This window comes from Betta splendens, chromosome 4 (genome assembly GCF_900634795.4).
Source record: "Betta splendens chromosome 4, fBetSpl5.4, whole genome shotgun sequence".
Lineage (NCBI taxonomy): Eukaryota > Metazoa > Chordata > Actinopteri > Anabantiformes > Osphronemidae > Betta > Betta splendens.
In genome coordinates, this window is record NC_040884.2 from 30,906,832 (window position 1) to 30,929,620 (window position 22,789).

At 40.2% G+C, this 22,789-nt stretch overlaps 1 protein-coding gene across 9 annotated transcripts in view; it reads right to left on the reverse strand.

Annotated features, from left to right (window-relative positions):
• The window catches only part of szt2 (SZT2 subunit of KICSTOR complex), a 98,263-nt gene that overhangs the window by 34,170 nt on the left and 41,304 nt on the right, over nt 1-22,789 (reverse strand). For 7 of the 9 annotated variants that reach the window (XR_008694379.1, XM_055507838.1, XM_029148670.3 and 4 more), the window contains 11 exons: nt 17,662-17,826; nt 15,298-15,382; nt 12,894-13,055; nt 12,138-12,329; nt 11,595-11,788; nt 11,113-11,279; nt 7,683-7,780; nt 7,451-7,583; nt 7,067-7,197; nt 6,335-6,382; nt 4,728-4,849 (listed from right to left, as the gene is read on the reverse strand). Coding sequence is in view for 8 of the 9 variants with exons in the window: in XM_055507838.1 (XP_055363813.1) it covers nt 4,728-4,849; nt 6,335-6,382; nt 7,067-7,197; nt 7,451-7,583; nt 7,683-7,780; nt 11,113-11,279; nt 11,595-11,788; nt 12,138-12,329; nt 12,894-13,055; nt 15,298-15,382; nt 17,662-17,826 (1,497 nt within the window). In the remaining variant the exon portion in view is untranslated. The remainder of the gene's footprint in view (nt 1-4,727; nt 4,850-6,334; nt 6,383-7,066; nt 7,198-7,450; nt 7,584-7,682; nt 7,781-11,112; nt 11,280-11,594; nt 11,789-12,137; nt 12,330-12,893; nt 13,056-15,297; nt 15,383-17,661; nt 17,827-22,789) is intronic. The other 2 variants (XM_029148671.3, XM_029148672.3) reach the window with 2 other exon arrangements.

A 22,789-nucleotide genomic window follows, 5' to 3' on the forward strand; every position in this document is an offset into this window, starting at 1 on the left:
TCAAGCAACAACAATTTAACAATTTGAAGAATAGCTAAAAGTAGTTGATACAAAAAGGGAACACCTGGATATATCTACACAAGTAAAAGGGCAAAGGTTAGGAACCTTTTCTGGGTAATGCCTTACCCATAAGGCATTGCACATTTCTCCATTCATTTGAAAAAAAAATGGAAAAAGCTTAATAACTTGAAAAATATGAAACACATAAATGAGAAATCTGTATCTTAAAGTCTGCGGGACTAGTAAAATGCAAACAGAAGAACTATAATAATAAAGATTAGAAAAATATAGTTTATAATAATAATTAACTATAAAGATTCAAATAACAATACAGTGAATGCTTTGCAGCCGTGTGATAACGTTTTCATTGTTGCAAAAAAAATAAAGGATATGTAGGATAAGTATACTAGACCCTGCATGCAATTGGACGTGTAGCCTGATCATATCATCACAACTAAAGGCAAATATCTAACCCTTGCCCTAATCTGAACCAAAAGTCAATCCTAACCTGAGCCCTAAAATTACATCTTGACCCTCAAAAAAAAAAAAACTTTCGGACTGGGGGGACCCACCAAGTGTCCCCATGATAGCAAAAACACGGCTTATGGTCGCCACGTTGAAGGAAAAACACACACACACACACACACGCGCGCACACACACACACGCGCACACACACACGCACACACACACACGCACACACACACACACACACACACACACACACACACACACACACACACACACAGCGTAAGTACGCTAAGATCGTAATACACGCAGGAGCTAATGACGCCCGGTTACGCCAATCGGAAGTCACTAAAACTAACATTGAGTCGGTGTGTTCGTTCGCCAAAACAATGTCGGACTCCGTAGTTTTCTCTGGACCCCTCCCCAATGTGACTAGCGATGACATGTATAGCCGGCTGTCATCGCTCCACCGCTGGTTGTCTAGGTGGTGTCCTGCAAACGATGTGGGCTTTGTGGCTAATTGGAGCACTTTTTGGGGAAAACCTGGGCTGATTAGAAGAGACGGCGTCCATCCCACGTTGAACGGAGCCTCTCTGCTCTCTAGTAACATGGCCATGTTGCTTAGTCCCCCCACTCCGTGACAACTCAGAGTGGAGCCCAGGACGCAGAGTCGCAGTCTTACACGCCTCTCTGCATGTTCTCTACAGCCGCGACCCACTCTTAGTCTTAGTTATCGCATAGAGACTGTGTCTGCTTCTCGACCACCTAAACTATACAAGTCACAAACAAATCAAAGAGGAGTGACTTACCAGAATTTAATAAACATCAAAACAGTTCCTCTTACGGAACAAAGTAATAGTAAGCTAATGAAGTGTGGTTTATTAAATATCAGATCTCTCTCATCTAAATCCTTTTTAATAAATGACTTGATAAGTGACCATCACATAGATCTGTTCTGTCTCACTGAAACCTGGCTGCAGCAGGATGAATATGTTACTTTAAATGAGTCGACTCCAATGAGTCACATCAACTATCATGTTCCAAGAAGTACAGGTAGAGGTGGAGGAGTAGCAGCAGTTTATAAATCAGATTTATTAATTACTCCTAAACCTAAACATAGTTATAACTCATTTGAGAGCCTCACTCTGAGCCTTTCTCACCCAGACTCTAAAACTCAGAAACCAGTTGTGTTTTGTATTGTTTACCGTCCTCCTGCTCCATATTCAGAGTTCTTAACTGAATTCTCTGAATTCTTATCTGACTTAGTTCTTAGCACAGATAAAGTCATTGTAGTGGGAGACTTTAACATTCATGTAGATGTTGACAGCAACTGTCTCAGCACTGCTTTTAACTCCTTAATAGACACTATTGGTTTTACACAGCAGGTAAATGAACCCACTCATCGTTTTAACCACACTCTAGATCTTGTCCTGACATATGGAGTTGAAATTGATAATTTAATAGTTCTTCCCCAAAACCCTCTGTTATCTGACCATTTCTTATTAACTTTTGAATTTAGCACAACTGACCCTATAACAGCTGGAAAGAAATGTTACTATAGCAGATGTTTATCTGACAATGCTGTTGCCAGATTCAAGCAGATGATTCCATCATCTTTTGCCTCAATGTCTTGCAGATACACAGAGAACAGTCACCTTAATCCTTATGAACAGGTTGACTGTCTTGTAGATGATGCTGCAGCTTCTCTACGTACAATGTTAGACACAGTGGCTCCTCTGAAGAAGAAGACAGTGAATCAGAGGAGGTTAGCTCCGTGGTATAACTCAGACATCCGCAGTCTAAAGCAAAGGACTAGACAACTAGAAAGACAGTGGCGTTCCAACAAAATAAATGTAAACTGCATTGCATGGAAGGACAGTCTAATGAAATATAAAAAAGCACTTTGTGCTGCTAGAAAAACATATTATTCCTCCCTAATTGAGGAAAACAAAAACAACCCCAGGTTTCTTTTCAGCACTGTAGCCAGGCTGACAAAGAGTCATAGCTGTATTGAGTCTACTATCCCCTTAAATCTCAGCAGCAATGACTTTATGAACTACTTTACTAATAAAATTATTATCATTAGAAAAAACATTCAGCAGCGACTTCTTCCAAATGACAGAAAGCACTGTCTAGATCCATTAACTTTAAATTTATTAAATCCTCTGTCTTACCTAGACAGCTTCTCCCCCATAACTCATATGGAGTTAACCTCAATAATTAACTCTTCCAAGTCGTCCACTTGTCTTTTAGATCCAATCCCAACCAGATTACTCAAAGAAGTTCTACCTTTAATCAGCTCATCCATATTAAATCAAATCAACCAATCTTTACAACTAGGCTATGTACCACAGGCTTTTAAGGTGGCTGTGGTCAAACCTCTATTGAAAAAACCAACCCTTGACCCTGGACAACTAGCCAACTATAGGCCCATTTCAAATTTACCCTTTATTTCCAAGATTCTGGAAAAAATCGTGGCTAAACAATTATCTGACCACCTTAGTGGGAATAACCTGTATGAAGATTTTCAGTCAGGATTTAGAAAACATCATAGCACAGAAACAGCTCTGGTTAGAGTCACTAATGATCTTCTATTAGCTTCGGACAATGGTCTAGTTTCTGTCCTTGTCTTGTTAGATCTTAGTGCTGCATTTGATACAATTGATCATCACATTCTATTACAGACACTAGAACATAGAATCGGGATTAATGGAACAGCATTGGGATGGTTTAAATCCTATTTGTTGAACAGATTCCAGTTTGTTCATGTTAATGATAAATTCTCCACACGCACAAGGATTAGCTATGGAGTTCCACAGGGTTCTGTGCTGGGTCCAATTCTGTTTAGCTTATACATGTCTCCTCTAGGTGAGATTATTAGAAAGCATTCTTATTGTTGGGCCTAAAAATCTGAGAGAGACACTATTGAGTCAGATAGCCACCCTGGATGGCATAACATTAGCTTCAGATTCTACTGTGAGGAACCTTGGTGTCATGTTTGACCAGGATCTCTCTTTTACATCATACATTAAACAAATCTCCAGAACCGCCTACTTCCACCTTAGAAATATAGTTAAAATCAGAAGCATCCTCTCTCAGAGCGATGCAGAGAAACTGATCCATGCATTTGTTACCTCTAGGCTGGACTACTGTAACTCCTTACTCATAGGATGTCCTAACAGCTCCTTAAAAAACCTACAGCTCATTCAAAATGCTGCAGCCAGAGTTCTGACAGGACTTAGAAAGAGAGATCACATTTCTCCTAGATAAGCTTATCTGCACTGGCTGCCTGTAAAATGTAGGATAGAATTTAAAATTCTCCTACTCACCTACAAAGTACTCAATGATAAAGCTCCTTCTTATCTTAAAGACCTCATAGTTCCTTATGCTCCCAGCAGAACACTTCGTTCTCAGAGCGCTGGGCTACTTGCGGTTCCTAGAGTGTTTAAATGTAGAACAGGGGGCAGAGCTTTTAGCTACCAAGCTCCTCTCCTCTGGAACCAGCTCCCTCTTCAGGTTCGAGAAGCTGACACACTCTCCACCTTTAAGATTAGGCTTAAAACCTTCCTTTTTGATAAAGCTTATAGTTAGAGATGGTTCAGGTCACTGGCAATTATTGTTAGTCACAGGAACCATCTCTTAGTTAAGCTGCAATAGACATAGACTGCTGGGGGACTTAATTTATACACTGAGCTCCTCTGTTTCCTTCTACCTCCTCTGTCCCATAACCTCCCATCATTGTCCCATGTTTAACTTACCTTGTCTCTTTCTTTCCAGTAGTTGTGCTTCTCTCCTCTCCCCCCCCCACCCCCACTCTTTCTCCCTCTCTGTCCTCACCCACAGGTATCATTGGACTCAAAGTTTGGTGTCTGTGATGGGCAGCTGCGGATCCAACCATCCTGCCTGCATCCAGTCCCTGGTCCTACCATCCTGCCTGTGCTCTGTTGTTGCTTGTTGTTGCTTGTTGCTGTTGCTGTGCTTTTCTATCTCTCTATCCCCTCACCCCAACCGGTCGAGGCAGATGGCCGCCCACATCCAGTCTGGTCCTGCTGGAGGTTTCTTCCTCGTTAGAGAGGGAGTTTTTCCTCTCCACTGTTGCTGTCAAATTAAATGCTTGCTGTATGTGGGATTTGTTGGGTTTAGTTGTGTGAGGTTTTAAACCTTACTTTGTAAAGTGCCTTGAAATAACTTTGTTGTGATTTGGCGCTATATAAATAAATTGAATTGAATTGAATTAAACACACACACACACACACCTCACCTTCTTATCCAGGATACTGATGAAGAGAAACCTTTGGCGGGGAGCCAGTCCTGTCCTGACCGGAGTGGAACTGCACCACTCACTCTGCTCCAAAGACTCAAAGCGCTGGAAGCCCTTATGAGCTAAGAGACATATTGACAGCATTATAAGTCAAATGAGGACAGCATGCTGTGGCACTTAATCCTAGCAGAGCTGGGAAATAAATCACTAATGCAAATAGTATGAGCTTCAAATGCTGCTCTTACATTCATGACAAATGTGTATCAGGTGCAACACGCTTCTATTTCACCAAATTCATTATAGAGACAAAAGGATCTGGTTGTATTTTGGGACATACTGTAAGCATAAAGGTATCAGGAACCATGAATGCATTCATAATCAGAGAAAAGTTTTGAAGTGATCAGTTAGCAGAAATCTACTTAACCAAAGCTTGACTTACAGAACCAAGTAGAGCATAGAAGACACTGCCTTGCATTCCAGGGGTCATTTTGTCTAAAGCACCTGAAAGCTACTCTTTAAACCTTTGGAGCATATGTTAATGTTTGGGCTCTTTGGAAAGTTCTACAAAGTGCTCTTTGTAGTTTTCACCATAGCACACCATAGCAGTCAATTGTACTGATTATCTAACTGGTAAATAAGTCTACAGTTTCATTTTCTTTCTCACCAGGATTTCCCTTGAGTAAATACAAGCAGAAAATGGATCTGAAAAGAATGATAGCTTATCTATTGCTAATTTAAAATTAAAAATAATAACTGTGAAAACCAGCATATAAGACCCATTTTCTCCGTGGGTATGTTTTATAATTTTACAGAGAGACCTTCTAAGATACTTTTTGGGTCTCATGACCAAAAAAGGCCAAAACTCCATGCTGCTTCAACCTACAGATCCAACTAGGGGCTGAAATGAAAGAATAAAATTATTAGAATCACGCTGTATGATCATATTTACTCTCACTATTACCTCCCCCTCCCCACCATGTTTGATATCTACGTGTTCAGCAGCTCATTGGCTACATGGCTGCAGCGTCAGATTCAGGGTGCGAGGTAATAGCTTGGATCTGTGAGCTGGTGAACCTGTGAGGATGCTTTCTCAAAGCTAGATGCATCTTGATCACAGCACAGCGTTGTGTGCTTCCCTTCTGTATTTTTAACCACAATAGTCTTTTACAACCGTAATGATTAGAACAGCTGCTCTGAAAAATCCATTAGAAAGAAAATACATTTCTAACTCACCCAAAAACTGTGATGGTACTGTATGTTGCATTTAGCAAATGTTCTTCTGAAACTCTCTTGGTGCAAATGCTCTGCTTTAAAACAGCATTACAAGTTCTAATGCCAGCCTCTCATTTGAATAATGGTTATATTTATTTGCAGCTGCACAGCACAAAATGTGAATATCAATGTGAAGTCCAGAGCTTAGAGTAGGTAGTCTAGGTATAGGGATGACTAAAATTTGTTCCTCAGACCTTGATTTAAAAAAAATAATGTATGTCCCAGTTATTGCTCAAGCCTCATGTAGACATACATCATCTAACATTAGAAAAGAACGAAGGAATGAAGCTACAACTAAATAAAGACATGAATGCGTCAAGCTAAGGCAAACTTACATGTGAACCTATTTAGAACTGTGGCGTTTTCCTCATCTGAACTGTCCTCTGCAGGCAAACAGAGATGGCACAAACAGAGGAAGCATTGACAGTCAGACACGCTGGACACAAACTGACAGAAGCAAAATCTTGTAAAATAACATCTATGTTGGACAGAGAAGCACAGAAACAAAGAGCGGAAGCAAGGACAAAGCTGGAGCTACATTATACTACACAGTTGTTAGCAACATGCTAGTGGAAGGCGGACATGCGTAATAGCAGCTGGATTCCTAGTGATCACTAGCAAGCTGATCACATTCTGTTCCTAGCATGACCCTAAACATTTCACAAACATCCAGAGATAGGATTGGCAAAGTTATTGCTGTCAGTTTTGAAATGTTGAGTTATGTAAAACCTGCTGAAGTTATAACTAACTGGTCCTACACGTGTTACGATTGGTTAGATCTGACAAAGAAGAAAACATAATTTGTGTCACAGACATGGTTCCTTATTCACCTACTTTACTGTTCATTTATTTTCAGTGTTGGTTGCTTCACTTATCACTGAAATGCTTGATCACATTCTTACAATAAAAAAAGCCAAAATAAATATTACTATAATATCACATATTTCTTAAGTCTTTATCCAAAACCTACAAACAGCAACAGTAAAAAGTATGACTGAAGGCTAACTGAGTGCAGTAGGTGCTTTGAACAAGGGCAGCAGGGGACCTATTCTAGCTTTAGCACTGACCTTGCTCTGTGCTACAATGCCACTGGTGAAAGTTGCGACCAATGAGAATGAAGCTCCTTGTGGCGTCCGGTGGCTGGGTGATGTTCTGGACCACACGGAATGGTATGAAAACATCTCCAGATTGGAGGCAGCTAAAAAGGTTTAGGAGGGAAACCTGTTACTGTGACGGACATATGTGTTGGTCATCATGATGGTTTCAGAAGGTGCAACCGACATGACACACTGAATATTCATAACTCCACAAAAACTACTTTGCTCTAAGGATAAAACCATTTTGCTAGATAAAAAAGAATTAAGGTCATGGATTCAATATCCTACAGCAGAAGATGAAGCCTGTAGGATTACGCTACCACCAAGAGGGTGTTTCATTTAAGTACTACTCACTTTGTCTTCCCAAATGCCTTCACAGTCGTGTCACTGGCCAAAGAACCGACCAAACTCATGATCTCTGCCAAAATGGAGGGTAGCAGGAAGTGCGACGCAATGTCTGCTGTACACTGCTGAATGGAAGGGCAGCCTGCTCAGCCACGCCCCAATCAAAGAAGAACAGAAGGTTAACCTCACACTGTCAGACAAAGCTCTTGAAAATAACTCTTCAGAAGTAAAGAGTACCTACCATGTTTAGCCATGAAAGTGATCCACGGCAGGCAGGTGACATGGTAGACTGGGTGCAGAGTGCCCACATCTCCTTCCTCCATCTGAGACGCCTGCCTCCTAACAGTCACAAAAAGCCCCAGAGCATTGGAAGACAACCCAGTGTCAGCTTACACTCAGCACACTGTGGGAGCCCTACTGCAAGGAGCCGTGTAGAACGCTAGAAACAACCGATTGACTCATTAAAACAGGAATCTATGTAGAACTTTATTGCTTTGTGCAGTCAAGTTGTTGGTAAACCACAAATATTTGCACAAAGTTTGTCTAATTCCCTGAGGTTCTACGACTGTCCTACATCTGGGCAATAATATGTTCGCTGGTGTGTGACCTACCCCAATAGCTCTTCACATGATGAACATGAAGTGAACTGAGCTCAGTCTGAACTCACAGATGCTCTTTGTCGTCTTACAGCTGTTATGAACATATTAGTGGGAGAGCTGGCAACATCAGCTTTTAAACTTTTAACGTTATTCAACTTTTTTTATCGTTTTTTTTATAATGGTTGTCTATAGGAATCATTGTCAAGTTCTCGTCAACTTTCCTCTTTTCTCCAACATCTGTCATTGTAGGAGCACCAAAGTATAAACTTCAAAAGCGTCCATCATCTTCTAACTTTATCAGTGTAAATCAGCGTCCTTGTATCTTCTATAGTTTTCGACTTGTAAGCGTTTAAATATCATGTGGTTTTCAGCTTTTCCATTTGTTTGTATTGTGTAAGCTAGAGTGCGTGATGTCACAACTAGAGTGCGCAGTCAAGTTCTTTTAGAACAGAACTTCTGTTTTAACTCGTCACTACAGCCATAATCTTCATTATAGCAATGCAATTTCTCCTTTCGTTCGTACTTGTCTTCTTTTTAATGATGTGTCTGCATAAGCTGTGATATACTATGGTCGCTATCGACCTCAGAGCGCAAAAAGATCCTGAATTTCCCCCATAGACTCTAATGATAATTTTTTCGCAGGCGTTCGGGAGAAATGCACTTTATGAAATCGCAACTGTGGCCACAATCTTTGGTCCTCACACATACAATTTACACCACTTGGTCATTAAAGCAAAAAAAAGCAGTTATGTTTGTGATAAATATTATGGTTTAGTTGGAAACAACTGTTATATAAAAGGTTATATAAAAGGTGAAGCTCGGCTTTCACAGAGCAGAGTGGGCCTGATTTTCTTCACCTTTTATCTTCATGACAATGACACAGATGCAGCAGAGGAGTGACTGAGCTCAAAAACAGTTTGATTGAAAGGTCAGCCTCCTGATGCTAAGTGTCCATATATTACCATATTACTGATTAGTTCATTATACTGTCTCTTCCTCTAAATCCTTTAAAAATACAAGCACAATTAAAAAATATCATTTTTAATAGCAATATTTCTGCTTTCATTTGGGTAATTATAACTAACTTATGAGACTATTTTAAAGTTTAGTAATTAGCAAAAAAAGCAACAATTTAAATATTCAGCTTAATAGCACTATTTTTGCTTTTAAATACTTAATCATGACTTCTTAAACAGACTATTGCATAATTTAGTAAATAACCAAAAGGCAGATTATTAGCTTTCATAGAAAGATTTCTGGTTCTGACTAAGTATTTTCAAATAGGTACAGTAATGAGACTATTTTACAGTTTAGTAAACAAACAAACCTAGTCCCTCCAGCAGCACATTACTTAGTAGAGGATAAGGGTAGGACAATCAGTTATTCACCTACAGTATATACAGCAGACAAATGTAGAAACATGATTAAATGTGCAGGAATTAATATATGTATATATTAACATATAACAGCAGGCTCCCACCAAAATAGTGATACCAAAAGCTACAAAAGTGTGCCATCAAGAAGGATAGGTTCAGGCAGTTACGTGGATGGAAGGAAAAGGATTAGGAAGGTCTTTTTTCTTCACTGCAAACCATCCCAAGTGCATTTTGATCCACTGCCACAGATACAGCTGTTGCTTGTTACGAAGCCCCTTTGCATCACACCTCCCCCACACACTTCATGTGCACAGTCAAAAACTGTCTCCGCCTATCTGGACATACATACTCACATTTATCTGGATTAATGCAAAATGTGTACATTGGCCTGTCCTTAAATTGGTTTTCCTTTCCTGGGACAGTCCACATTCATCTGTGTTTTATGGTATGAGGAAACATTCAATATTGTTTGGATTCAGCAGACTGACTGAGCCTCATTCCTACCTCTGAGGTCAATGGAAATGTGCCAAAGCTGCTCTAAAAGCGAATACATTCTACTGTACTAGCTCAGTATTATTCGTTGAGTTTCTTGAACCTTAGCTACAACTCAGAGACTATAGACCATAGACTGTATCTAAAGTAAGCATCTGCTTTGTCTGTACCACAACAGGCCTCCATTTCCTCGTCTTAGACCTGGTAAGCTGGAGTCAGTTCACCAGTCCATCACAGATAAACACTATTAGAATGACCAGTCCAGCTTCCTGCATGTCACACAGGGGAAGTGAGCTACATCACCCCCAGCGAGTTGCCACAATGACCGTTTCAACGTGAAAGAATGTATGTTGTCATACTACTGAGTAACAACTTTGTTGCACCTACTTTTTACCCAATCATTGAGGACACGCCATCTAAAAATAACTTTTTGCTTCAAGTGGCCATCCAAATCCACCGAAAGATCGTGAATCCTCTCTGCAACAGTGTTTCTTATCAGGCTGATATTTGCAAAAGCCTGGCACTTTTCAGGGCACAATGTCCGCTGCCTTCACCTTGCATGTTTTTAAAAGTTCACCCTCACTAAATCGTTTTGAAGCCACTGCAAATTCATTAGCAATAAGGTAGATGACGTACACTACAAGCGTCACTGATGTCTTGGCTAAGACTAAACACAGACACGCCAACTATACATTTACCTTCTGTCTTCTCCACTGTCCTCAAAAGTTGTCATACAGTATTTGTCAGCATGAAGACTCATATAGTGGTGGCGAAGGTTATATTCTTTCAGCACCGCAACATGTTGTGAACTTTCCCATGCACTTGCGTGAATAAATAGGACAATGACCATTTTTCTTGGAACACTTTTCTTTGACCCATAATAAGTATTACAGGCAAAACAAAGTAACTCATCCAGACGGTCTGTGCTTGCTTGACCTACTTGCTCTGTCCCGGTATAAACAGTCTATTTGCTTAACACAATTGCTACTGCGCCACCCAGTCGACACAATTAGAACAGCAGTTTCTTTTATTTAAAAATTGCAGCTTATCTTTGTACTTTACAAAATCATCTCGCGGGCTGGATTAAACTTGTTTGCAGGCCGAATCCGGCCCATCTGACGCCTACGTTTGACACCCCTGCTTTAGATGTTTCACAAAACCTTCACCTTAGCATGCATGATAGTGTTTGAGTGGCAATGTGCACCTCTGTGCTTGCTCCAGCTCCACAGCCATTGTCTTCTCGTGGTTCCACTGCTGCTTTATGGTCTCTGTCTTGTGTCGCCGCCGTGCCACTCTGCCCTCCTCTCCTCGCTCTTGCACTATGTCGTCTGTTGTTTTTGGGCTCCCAAGCTCTGTTGCATCTGGTTTACTCTGTGAAGATCAACGGGAACATAAGTACTCTGTAAGCTTAGAGATACTGGCTGCTACACTAGCTTTGAATATGCTAACAAGGACACTGGTAAGCATTGACATCCTGCTGCTGCTACAGGCACATCACTGGACATCACTACCTGATGGTGCCTTCACACATCACCACAACCTTTTTATTAGTTACCGGTGTTGACATATTCTTGGGTCCATCAGTTTAAATCTTCCAAAATTCTCACATATTACAGTAGCTGCCAAATGAAACATTTTGACAGAATCTCCTTTCAAGAACCCAGCAAAAGAGGAGGAGCTACTAACAAGTATGTCCCAGAAGCTGCGGCGGGTGCTCTTGCCAGTCGGTGTGGTGGAGTCTGGTGTGCTGGCCCCCGTCAGTGAGGAACTTCCAACAGCTTGGGGTAAGGTCATAGGAGCAGGGCTGGATTTGAGAACCCGTGAGCCACTGCGCTGCCTGGGGCTGTCCTTGACTTCCTTCACCTCAGGCGAAATCAGGCCTGATGACAAACATTTTATGAAGGTGGTCATTACTAGGTTATGAGGTTGTAAACTAGCTAAGAAGGTCAGAACACCAATGCATCCTTAAATCCACTGTGCTTGGGTGTCAAATGTTGCGTATAAAGACGTACACAAAGACATAAATACAAAACTGAAACTCTCGAAATATGATCTTGATGATAAAGGCAGTTAATACTAAAATACCTCTAGAAACTGTAATATACTGTTCAGCTACATCTACAACAGAAAATGTTGATATAAGTGGGAAACTATTTATAATGAGAAATCACATGCATAAACATGTTACTGCCTTTTGTTGAAGACTCAGATCACATCAATACAATCTACCTTTGGCCTCTTCTGTTTGAGCACTGGTTACTGGCCACAGCCCACCGACACACAGAGGATGGGGCAAAACCCTCAGTTCCATGACAACGTCGCACAGAGCATGGCGCAGAGCCCCCTGCAGTTTGTCGCTCAGCTGTAAGGGGCTAACGTTGCCTTGTTCCCAGATGTCAAAGCGCACATATAGATGTGGATCTGTTAGGAGACAAGTCATATTACTCTCTGCCACCAAAGGCAAAGGAAAAGGTTTCTCTTAAATCACTCATAGAAACACAAGAAGGCCCTTTAGTAAAGTAGCTCAAATTCATCACTGATAATGCCTGGAACCCAGGTGGTCCAGACAATGACGAGCTCTGAGGCAGACTGCGAAATAAATGTTGCCTTTCAACGCTACAGTTTGTGTGATTTCTTTGGAAATTAAAGTAACCTCAGCAACAGGTTCAGTTTCACTCTCCTTGATGGCTCAGTCTGAGTACATATAGTGGCACAAGCCAAGGAGACACCACCACATTAAATGCATTACAATGCACAGTACTATGTTGATCTCAAATGCACCACCTGGTGCTAGTTCAGGCTAGTTGTGCCTGTTCAATAACTGTTGGTTAGTCCCGTGCACAGAGCTAGAATAGCTTATATCAATATCAATAGAGTAGACCATATCAACTGAGTAAGGTAAAGCCAGCGCCTTGCACAACAGCAGGTACATTACTGAAAAAAGGAATCCGTAGATGAATGCAATCCCTGTTCCATCCGGTTTACCTGTACCTGAACTGACTGGGAGCAAGTCTACTTTAACCACAGTGGTCAGCTCGTTAAAACGGTCTGGGTGAAGTGGTATGGTGCAGTTCTGTGAAGTCTGAGCTGGAACCTGAGCAGGGAGACCAAGGGCATCCACGAATGAGAGGGTGATACAGGCGATACCTGAAAGAGCATAGGAATTCATTAAAAATGACATGACTTTGATTCCTTCATGTACAGATCATGTATCACTCATTACCTGAAAATACTGAATATACAGTATTCATTGCAATAACTGACTGGTCAAATCACAAGTAATTCTTTAATCCTAATAAAGGCTAGGTATGCACATGCTTAAGTAGACACACTAGGACTCCAACAGCCCTTATGTTTTTACTTCAAACTCAGAAAGTGAGCAGTGATCAGCTGCTGAGCAATTTTGATCCTCTGCATCTGTAAATACGATTATAAATATACAGTAGGTCCGGGTCTTTAGTGTACAGCAAAGCATGAGTTTGCTATTGTTCTTGTAGAATAAGAATCCTATCACTGTCTGCTTTGTGAATGACTGGATATGGGATCCACACCAGGTTTCTTGATAATGAGAGAAAGCGCTGCGGTTGTGAATATTTTACAGTGTTACTAGATGGAAAAAACTTTAAGATACAGACACCATTTGAACTACAAAATAATCTTCAACTATTAATCTGTTGTTAAGCTTTCTAATATCTTTATTACTTTTGAGTTATAGCACTTTAAGCATACGGTGTTTTTTGAGGAATTCTCAGCTTTTCCATTAGTGTGTATTGCGTGAGCCAGAGTGGGTGATGTGTGAGAACACGTTTTTTTAAGGCAGAATCTTTGTCTTTAACTTGTCACTACAACAGTTTTCACTTTCTGAACATATTTTTTCACTCATTCGTAGTCACACTTGTGTTCTTTCTAATGATGTGTGTGGTTAGGCCATCAGACCTATACTTTAGTCTGTATTTGCCTCAAAGTGCAGACAGTTCCAAACTTTGGAAATGCATTTGTCTGTAGGGCTTTTGAGGAAAAGCACAGAAGGCCTGACATTTTTAAATTGCAACTGTGGCCACAATTCTTACTCCTCAAACATAAAACTCACACCAGTCCTGCTCATTAAAGCATTGAAAATGTTTCTTATATAGGTATATTCTTATATAGCAATATTTCTGCTTTAAACTGATTTATTATGACTATATTATATGGCTATTTTACAGTTTAGTACTACTGTACTACGCTACTTTCAGATATGTTTTAGATGTTTCAGCTGTTTTTAGAGTTCTTCAGCAATACATTTAGCATGGAAGCATTGTGCATTTTTCTATAGAAATCCTTTATCTAGTTATTCTTTTTATTCCGCCCTTTTTTTCCCATCGCTATCTACTTTTTAACACTTCATCGTAGAATCATCGTTCAACTTTCTAAACATGTGTCATCTCTAGGAGATGTGGGCTTTTTATGTTTTCACCTAATAAACTTCAACTTTTTTCATCGCTTTTTTATAATGGTCGTCTATGGGAATCACTGTTTATCTTTTTTGTCAACTTCCCTCTTGTCATCAGCGTCTATCATCATCATACTTTAGCGTAAAAACATCATTTCAACTTCAAAAGCATCTATAATCTTTCAACTTTATCAGTGTCAATCAGCGTCCTCGTATCTTCTATACTTTTCAACTTTTCAGCATTTAAATATCATGTGTTGTTTGTTACATTTTCAGCTTTTCCATTAGTGTGTATTGCATGAGCTAGAGTGCGTGATTTCACAGCTACAGTGCGAGGGCACACTTTTTAAAGACAGAACTTCTGTCTTTAATTCATCGCTACAGCCACATTTCTGACTCTATCAACGTATTTATTTCACTAAACCGTAGTCATACGTGTCTTCTTTATAATGGCGTGTCCAGCTATACCCTCAGACCTATACTCTTGTCGCTATCGACCTTAAAGCGCAGAGAGATCCTGAATTTCTCCCATACACTCTAATGATAATTTTTGTCTGTGGAGAAAAACAGGTGGCGACATATTTTGAAATTCCCACTGTGGCTACAAGCTTTCGCCCTCAAACAAAAAATTAACCCCAGTTGTTCAGGGAAGTCTTGGGATTCATAAAATAAAAATATTTTTGTAATAACTATTATGGTTTTCCTGGAATAAGCCTATTTATCAAGGGGAAAAGTCTGCTTTCACAGAGCAGAGTGAGCCTGGTTTTCCCGCCTTTCGTCTCCATGGCGAATGTGCAGCTGCAGATTTGACTTACAGGTCAAACTCCTGTCTGACAAAAATCACAACAGCAGCTGTAACACAGCCAAAATGATAAGCAACTGAAAAAAATGTACAACGATAATCAAGGGAGGCATAAGGGTTAAAAAGCATTCATTGTTGACTCACACACTGATTACCTTTGCCTCCAGTGCCCTGGCCTCCAGGTTTGTTATAGAGGTAAATATCACCGTCCACCAAGTCACTGTTCATATGAAAGTAATGCTGCAGATACAACAAGAGAGCAAATCAGCCCCTGGAACCCAAATCACAAAAGGACTGCATTGATTTCATCACAGTGAGACTGAGAAAAAAATTCAACAGAGCTTTAAACGCTTGAAGTGCACTGGCCTGTGTCAAACTCATGTACTTAAGTGTAAAAATACAACCCCAACTTAAAAAAGTATTTGCATCTAATTAAAAACAAAAAAGGAGCATTTGAGAACTGATTACATTGATTGATAACCACTCAGATGACTGGTGCATGTATCTAAAGATGGGTTCACCAAAAAAAAAAGAAAAGTTCTTCAAGGTAAAAATCAGACTTTAAAGATCCCACCATCTACTGTACCATTATACAGTACATTATTATTTCAATCCACTTTATCTTACGGTACACAAAGCTACTGTAATACTCCCTACTCGAGCAGGCGCTAGGCAACAGTGATGTCCACCCTGAGTACAATCAGGAAGGAAACACTTAGCAAAAAGAGAATGTTTGAATTACTTAGACGTAATATGACTTTAATATTTTGCCTGTGTACATTCTTTGGTCAAACAATCCTGATTGTATCCAGTCGTCCTGTCTGTGTCCAATCACTGGTTCAACCTTCCTGTCTATGTCCAGTCTCTGGTCGAACCATCCTTTCTGTGCTCTGTTGTTGTTGTGCTTTTCTCTACTTTTTACCCAAACCGATCAAGGCAGATAGCCCAGGTAGCCCACATTAAGCCTGGTTCTGCTGGAAGTTACTGTCTCGTTAGAGAGAAGTATGGACAGAGCCGACGGAGCAGAATTTTCTTTCTACCTTAAATAAATGGATAACTTGCAAGAGAATATAAAGACATTTCACTTATTCTTACACGCAAACCTCGCAGGACCTCGCAAAACAAAAGCCAAAACAATCGCCACCCTTAAGAAGTTGAGTCCAAAAGGCTTATCCATCAGGGCATGGACAACTCTGTGGGAGCAGCACCCTTTACTACGAGCAAAAGAAAGTGTGTAACAAAGCAATTGTGAGGTCGTTTAATTCTGAGACTGAAGACAACCACTTTAGTGGTTTTAATGCACAGAATGCAGCAGTAGATATAGGTCAATTACTTTTGTGGTATGCTGCTGTACTTTACCAACCATTTACAGACACTAAAAAAAGAACATTTACCGTATTTAATTAAAAGTTACAAAACTCTTTCTGTGTAAATATCTCCTGCTAGGACAAAAACAAGGACAAAACAATGACTTGGTAGAAAACGGTTCACAATAGAGGCAAATGCTGTTTAGTGCAGCAACGATCAGCAGGTGCTACTGTATATCTAGCATTACTTTAAATGTCTGAGCACAGTCTTTAGGGGCATTTAAATCAATTTCACAGGACAAGTCATAATAAAGATACAAATGCGATACCATAGCAGCTAGAACTATAGTACAGTACTGTATGTGACTGATTTAGATTAGATGAAAATCATCATCATCATCATGGACTGTTATCCGTTTGAATTTTACGATTTTCATTTCCAGTAAAATTCATTTCGTACACTTAACTAGGGCTGTAACTAATGACTATTTTGATAAGCGATTAATCTGCTGATTATTCAATTAATCAGATTAAGAGGAATAAAACTAATTATTTGATGTTTTACTTATTATAAATTCCTTGTCATTTTTTTAACTATATTTTTATTTCAACTTTTTAAATTATAAGTAAAACACAAAATCCATTGTTTCAATAATAAAAACTTTAGTATCCAAAATATAAACAAACAAAGAAAGCGTAGAGATTTGTTACATTGTGAAGATCTGCAACTCCAGTCAACCTGACTGTGGGTGGAAACCCACGTAAACATGGGAGAACACGTAAACTCCAGATCAGAGACTCCTGGCTGAGAGGCAACAGTGACAGCCACTAAAGAAATGTCATCATAATTTAATGCTTCTGTTACTTGCTGCTTTTAAATTTAGTGTCTGCATTGTGCATTGTTCATTACTATGTAGCCAGCGAGATGATTGCACAATAAGCAACAAGCGTTCATTACCGCTACTACATGCGGGACTTTCAGGTTAAAGTTGTCTTTGATTAATATTTAATGCTTAAATGAAGAAAATAGGATGCAGCCTTTCTCCTGCTGCCGGTTGATCTGTTTCCTACACCAGCGGCTATCATGCTGCGCCACAAAACGGGCAATCGATGCTGAAAAATAATTATCAATAATTTCAGTCAATATTATAATAATATCGATTTGTTTTTGCAGCCCTAGACTCAACCCATAGCGGTCTGCCTATGTCATACCTTAAAGTGGTGTGCAGTATTGCTGTCGGTGTATTTGGGAACATGCAGGAAGATGAGGAGGTTCTGCCTGAGATAGTGAGCCACAGCGGGCATCAAAAAGACACAGGACAGGGGAAGCCTGTAGTTCATCACATCGGTGGCCAGGGATCCTGATGGCTGGATGAACTGAGCACACAACATTTGGTAAATGGTTAACAACAATAACAGTCACATGAGAGCATACATATATCAAGGCTGTTCCCTATTTCAAGAATATATACTGTAAATATGTATGGAATATACAGTAAATTCTCCCGTGTGAAATATACAGTGGAAGTGTTTGTAGATGTTGAGTTATTCCAACACCAACAAGATAAATCACATCTATCATTAGATAGTGTTGGTGTTAATATCCAGAGTTATTTCACCAGTGTAAAATAATTACAATCAAAGCAGATGATTAGTGGCAGTGTAAAATATTACCTCTAGACTAGTACTCTGTACTGTACTGGTAATTGCTTGTGTTGTCTCTGTCTTTACCCTAGGGTAAAGGAATTAGCATTTCATCCTTCAGTATTAGTATACTAGTATACTATAGTATACTATTAGTATACAGGATATTAAGATGGAGCGGGCTCACAGAGTCGAGAAACCTTTGCCTCTGTTGACTGTATGCCTGTATACAGTTCTTGTGGCTTATAAATCTTTTCATATTGCCTCCTCCAGGAGGTACACATTAGTGATTGGTTTCACCAACTTGTTTGTTCTTGTTGTTGTACATGAACATTTCACAATTATCCTTTATTCAGAGAGGGATCAACAATAAATACAACATCACCCACTTTAAAATTTCTCTTCATCACGTTCTATTTTTGACTTTCCTGTGAAAGAGGCAGATACTCCTCTATCCAACTACACCTGAATTGATCAGCCGTATATTGAAACTGTCTCCAACGACGACACACATAAATGTCATCTTTAGAAAGGACACCTGGGGGAATGTTTGGTTGTCTTTTTATCAGTAATAGATGATTTGGGGTCAGTGTCTCCAAGTCATTTGGATTGTTTCATGTAGTCGTTATTGGCCTATCATTAAGGATACTTTCTTCATCCAGTATCTGCTGTTTTAATAAGGAACTTACGACCCTCCTTATTGTTCTTATTTGACTCTCCCAAACGCCTCCATGGTATGATGCAGAAGGTGTGTTAAACTTCCAAGTAATTCCTCTTCACAGTATGTCCCCTTGAATTTTGGAATGATTTAGCTCCTTTAGTGCCTCCCGCAACTTCTCTCTACCTACCAAATTTTTGCCATTGTCTGAACGAAGAAGAGCAACCGAACACGGCACGTTTAAAGCACACCAAATTGTGTTGTTCACTGGCTTTGGCCTGTAGTTTCCTACATGTGTTGCATTCCAAAATCACCCATCGTATTGTTGAGGAGACTTTCGGTATACAATATCGGTGTCTGAATCTTGCTAAAATGAATCCCATTCCTTTTTCCAGCATCTCAATTTTCTTTCGCATTTGATAAAGACAAATTAACAATAACTCAGCTTCAGATACATCTTCAGTTTAAAGAATTTGACCTTTAAGACTTTGTTTGTATTTCAGCATTTCTTATTCAACGATTTTACTTAACATCTCTCTTGTTGAAGTTTCTTTCTTTTCAGACTCAAATTTAACAGAATCTTCCTTAGGTGCATGAGCCATGTGGTTGGCCTTTGTAGCTTATGCCAACTTGAGTAGTAGTTCATAAGCTGCACTATTGCATCTCTCTTTTCAACTGCTTGCACAAGACACACTGTATCAGATGTTTTACCTTCTTCATCCTCATTCATTCTGATTTCTGGTCCCTGTATCCAGTCTTTACCAGTGGCGTGCGGTGTGGTTCATGGCTGGTGAGGCACAAAGTCCTCTGGAGTCAGATTTTACAATCATAATACCTTAAAAGTGTGTATTTTTCACTATTTAATTGTCAGAATGCATATAAATACTGGCCAAATTGCACATTTTATCATGTTTGCTCTTTATTAGGAATATAATACTTTACTCAAGGTTCAAATTTACTTCTCAAGTACTTGAGTTGTTTTACTTGTCATTCAGTAAGTCTTTTTAGAAAATGAACAACTATTTGTGGGAAAACAAATTAAAGGGTAGCAACGCCCCCTTCTCGATGATGCGCAGACCTGAGTTTTCTCTGTCGGTTTTAGCGTGACCACAAAGTAATTACGTTACAAAAACATAGATAAACATAATGTATAATAAATCCCTCTTAAGGCTGCCAACATCATACTAGAGACAAAATGTGAAACAGAAAAGGATTACGCCTTGCCTGTTTACTGACAGTTTCAACATTGGGGCTGAGGCTCCCCTCGCTTTACTCAGGAAAATGTTAAGATAATTGAAATTATAGAAAAAAATATTTAATAAACATGTCTAACACAGATCAATGGACAGAAATTAATTTTTATTTTACGCTTTTTAGTCACGTTATGGTACTGTCAGGTGAGGTGAGGCCCCGCCTCCCTTGCCTCCCCTGACCGCACGTCACTGGTCTTTACTATGCAGCAAAACATGCAGCAAAGCATCGGCATTTAATCCTCTTAAAGCTTGATCTGCAGGATTGCTTGCGGTGTTTACATATCTGAACTGTGAAGGTTTAGTAGCTTCTCTAATGAGTGATACTCTGTTAGCCACAAACGTCTTATACCGAGCTGCATCATTCTATACAGATTCTTGCAACGGCTGCAACTGTAACTCAGTCTTTAACATCTTGTCAACCATACTGCATATGGACAAAAAAATTTCTCCATTGCATGCCCCAATATCTTTGTCAGAGACAAATCCCGCCTCCACAAAGGCACTAGTGACATCGCTTTTGACAAATTTGTGTTTGCTATCATCCTTATCTGTTTGAGCTGAAAGTGAGACTTCTTTTTTGTTCAAAATACATGGATGTCTTCTGAAGCACTCTTCACACTGCATTACTACATTGCATTACTGCATACTCCGATGACAAAGCAACCAAAACAGAGCTCTTTAGTAGCCAAGAACTCAATTTTATCCTTGTGGGTCTGTTCCTTTATCTTGTCGCAGCTCTCGAAGGCTTGTTTTCTTTGACAAAAAAATGCATGGACTGCGTAATGCATCATTATCTTTGATTGTGTATATTTTTCGTTTGCAGTTAGGGAGATACTTGTTGCAAAATGAGTATTCCTGGGATTAGTTTTTACTAGTAATCAATCGTGTTCTCCTTTCCTTCAAAACTGTGGTTCAAAATGTCTCCAAACAATGGATCATTGCAAACCTTTGCTTACCAGTCACTGAAATTTACCAGATCAGAAAACCTGGCCCTCCTATTCGTCTTCGCTTGAATCTCACACTTGATTTCTCCAGCGTTCCTTTATCTTAAAGGGAAATTTTGAAATAACCGCCCTCATATTACTTGGTTTGTCCATCTTATCCATAAATTCCATGTAATTCAGTTTTTCGATAGCCTATCAGCAAAAGAGCATAAGCATTTAAAGCTTGCCTGTCCTCCACTTTGGTCTGTGGCCAATTCAGAGCCTTCATGTAGGCTGTTGCAATTCGCAATTCATCACCATAACTCTGTTGTAGGAGACTTTTGGCCTGGGCATATCCTTCGTCTGCCCTCATATGTTCACAGCTACAGACGAGATTAAGTGGGTGGGTGAACTGTTGTAATTCACCCACTTGCACCTCATCGGAACACGGCCAGTGTTTTGGTTACTCTCCGCTCTTTTCTAAATATTATCGTTTTATATCTGATAGCGACTGCTAAAAGTTGCAAAACAAGCTTGTAACACTCAAGCATCTTTTCCTTTCATTAAACGTCCTGCTAATTTACGCTGTTATCTAAGTGTTTTCTCCGCTAGCGTAGCTCCTAGCTTACTTTCCTGCTATGGCTTCCCCCTTTTCCTCTCCCTCTCGCTCTGTTCGGTGCTCGGTGTGCCTTATGTTTAGCTTATCCTCTGCCTCCTTTAGTGATGGTACTGTAATGGTATCTGTAATAGGTGTACGCTAGTTGCAGGGTTGGAGGCGAGGTTGTTAGACTTAGAGTCTCGGCTTCGCACTTTAGAAAACAGGCCAGCTAGCCAGGTCCCTTTAGCCGGTGCGGAGCCTCCTAGCTTAGCTGCTACCAGTCCCCCGGCAGGTCCCAGGCAGCTGGGTAACGACTGAGTCACGGCTCGTAAGAAACGTAGCTTTAGGCAGGCGCCCACGGTTCATCTCCAACCGCTTCCCGTTTCAAACGGATTTTCTCCACTCAGCGACACACCCGCTGAGAAACCCACTCTGATCATTGGTGACTCCATAGTCCGAAACGTGAAGTTAGAGAATCCAGCGGTCATAGTTAGGTGTTTGCCTGGGGCCAGAGTGGGCGACATTGAGTCTTATCTTAAGCTCCTGTCTAAGGATAAGCGTAAGTACGCTGAAATCGTAATACACGCAGGAGCTAATGACGCCCGGTTACGCCAACCGGAAGTCACTAAAACTAACATTGAGTCGGTGTGTTCGTTCGCCAGAACAATGTCGGACTCCGTAGTTTTCTCTGGACCCCTCCCCAATGTGACCAGCGATGACATGTATAGCCGGCTGTCATCGCTCCACCGCTGGTTGTCTAGGTGGTGTCCTGCAAACGGTGTGGGCTTTGTGGCTAATTGGAGCACTTTTTGGGGAAAACCTGGGCTGATTAGAAGAGACTGCGTCCATCCAATGTTAAACGGAGCCTCTCTGCTCTCTAGTAACATGGCCATGTTGCTTAGCCTCCCCACTCCGTGACAAATCAGAGTGGAGCCCAGGATGCAGAGTCACAGTCTTACACGCCTCTCTGCATGTTCTCTACAGCCGCGACCCACTCTTAGTCTTAGTTATCGCATAGAGACTGTGTCTGCTTCTCGACCACCTAAACTATACAAGTCACACACAAATCAAAGAGGAGTGACTTACCAGAATTTACTAAACATCAAAACAGTTCCTCTTACGGAACAAAGTAACAGTAAGCTAATAAAGTGTGGTTTATTAAATATCAGATCTCTCTCATCTAAATCCTTTTTAATAAATGACTTGATAAGTGACCATCACATACAGTAGATCTGTTCTGTCTCACTGAAACCTGGCTGCAGCA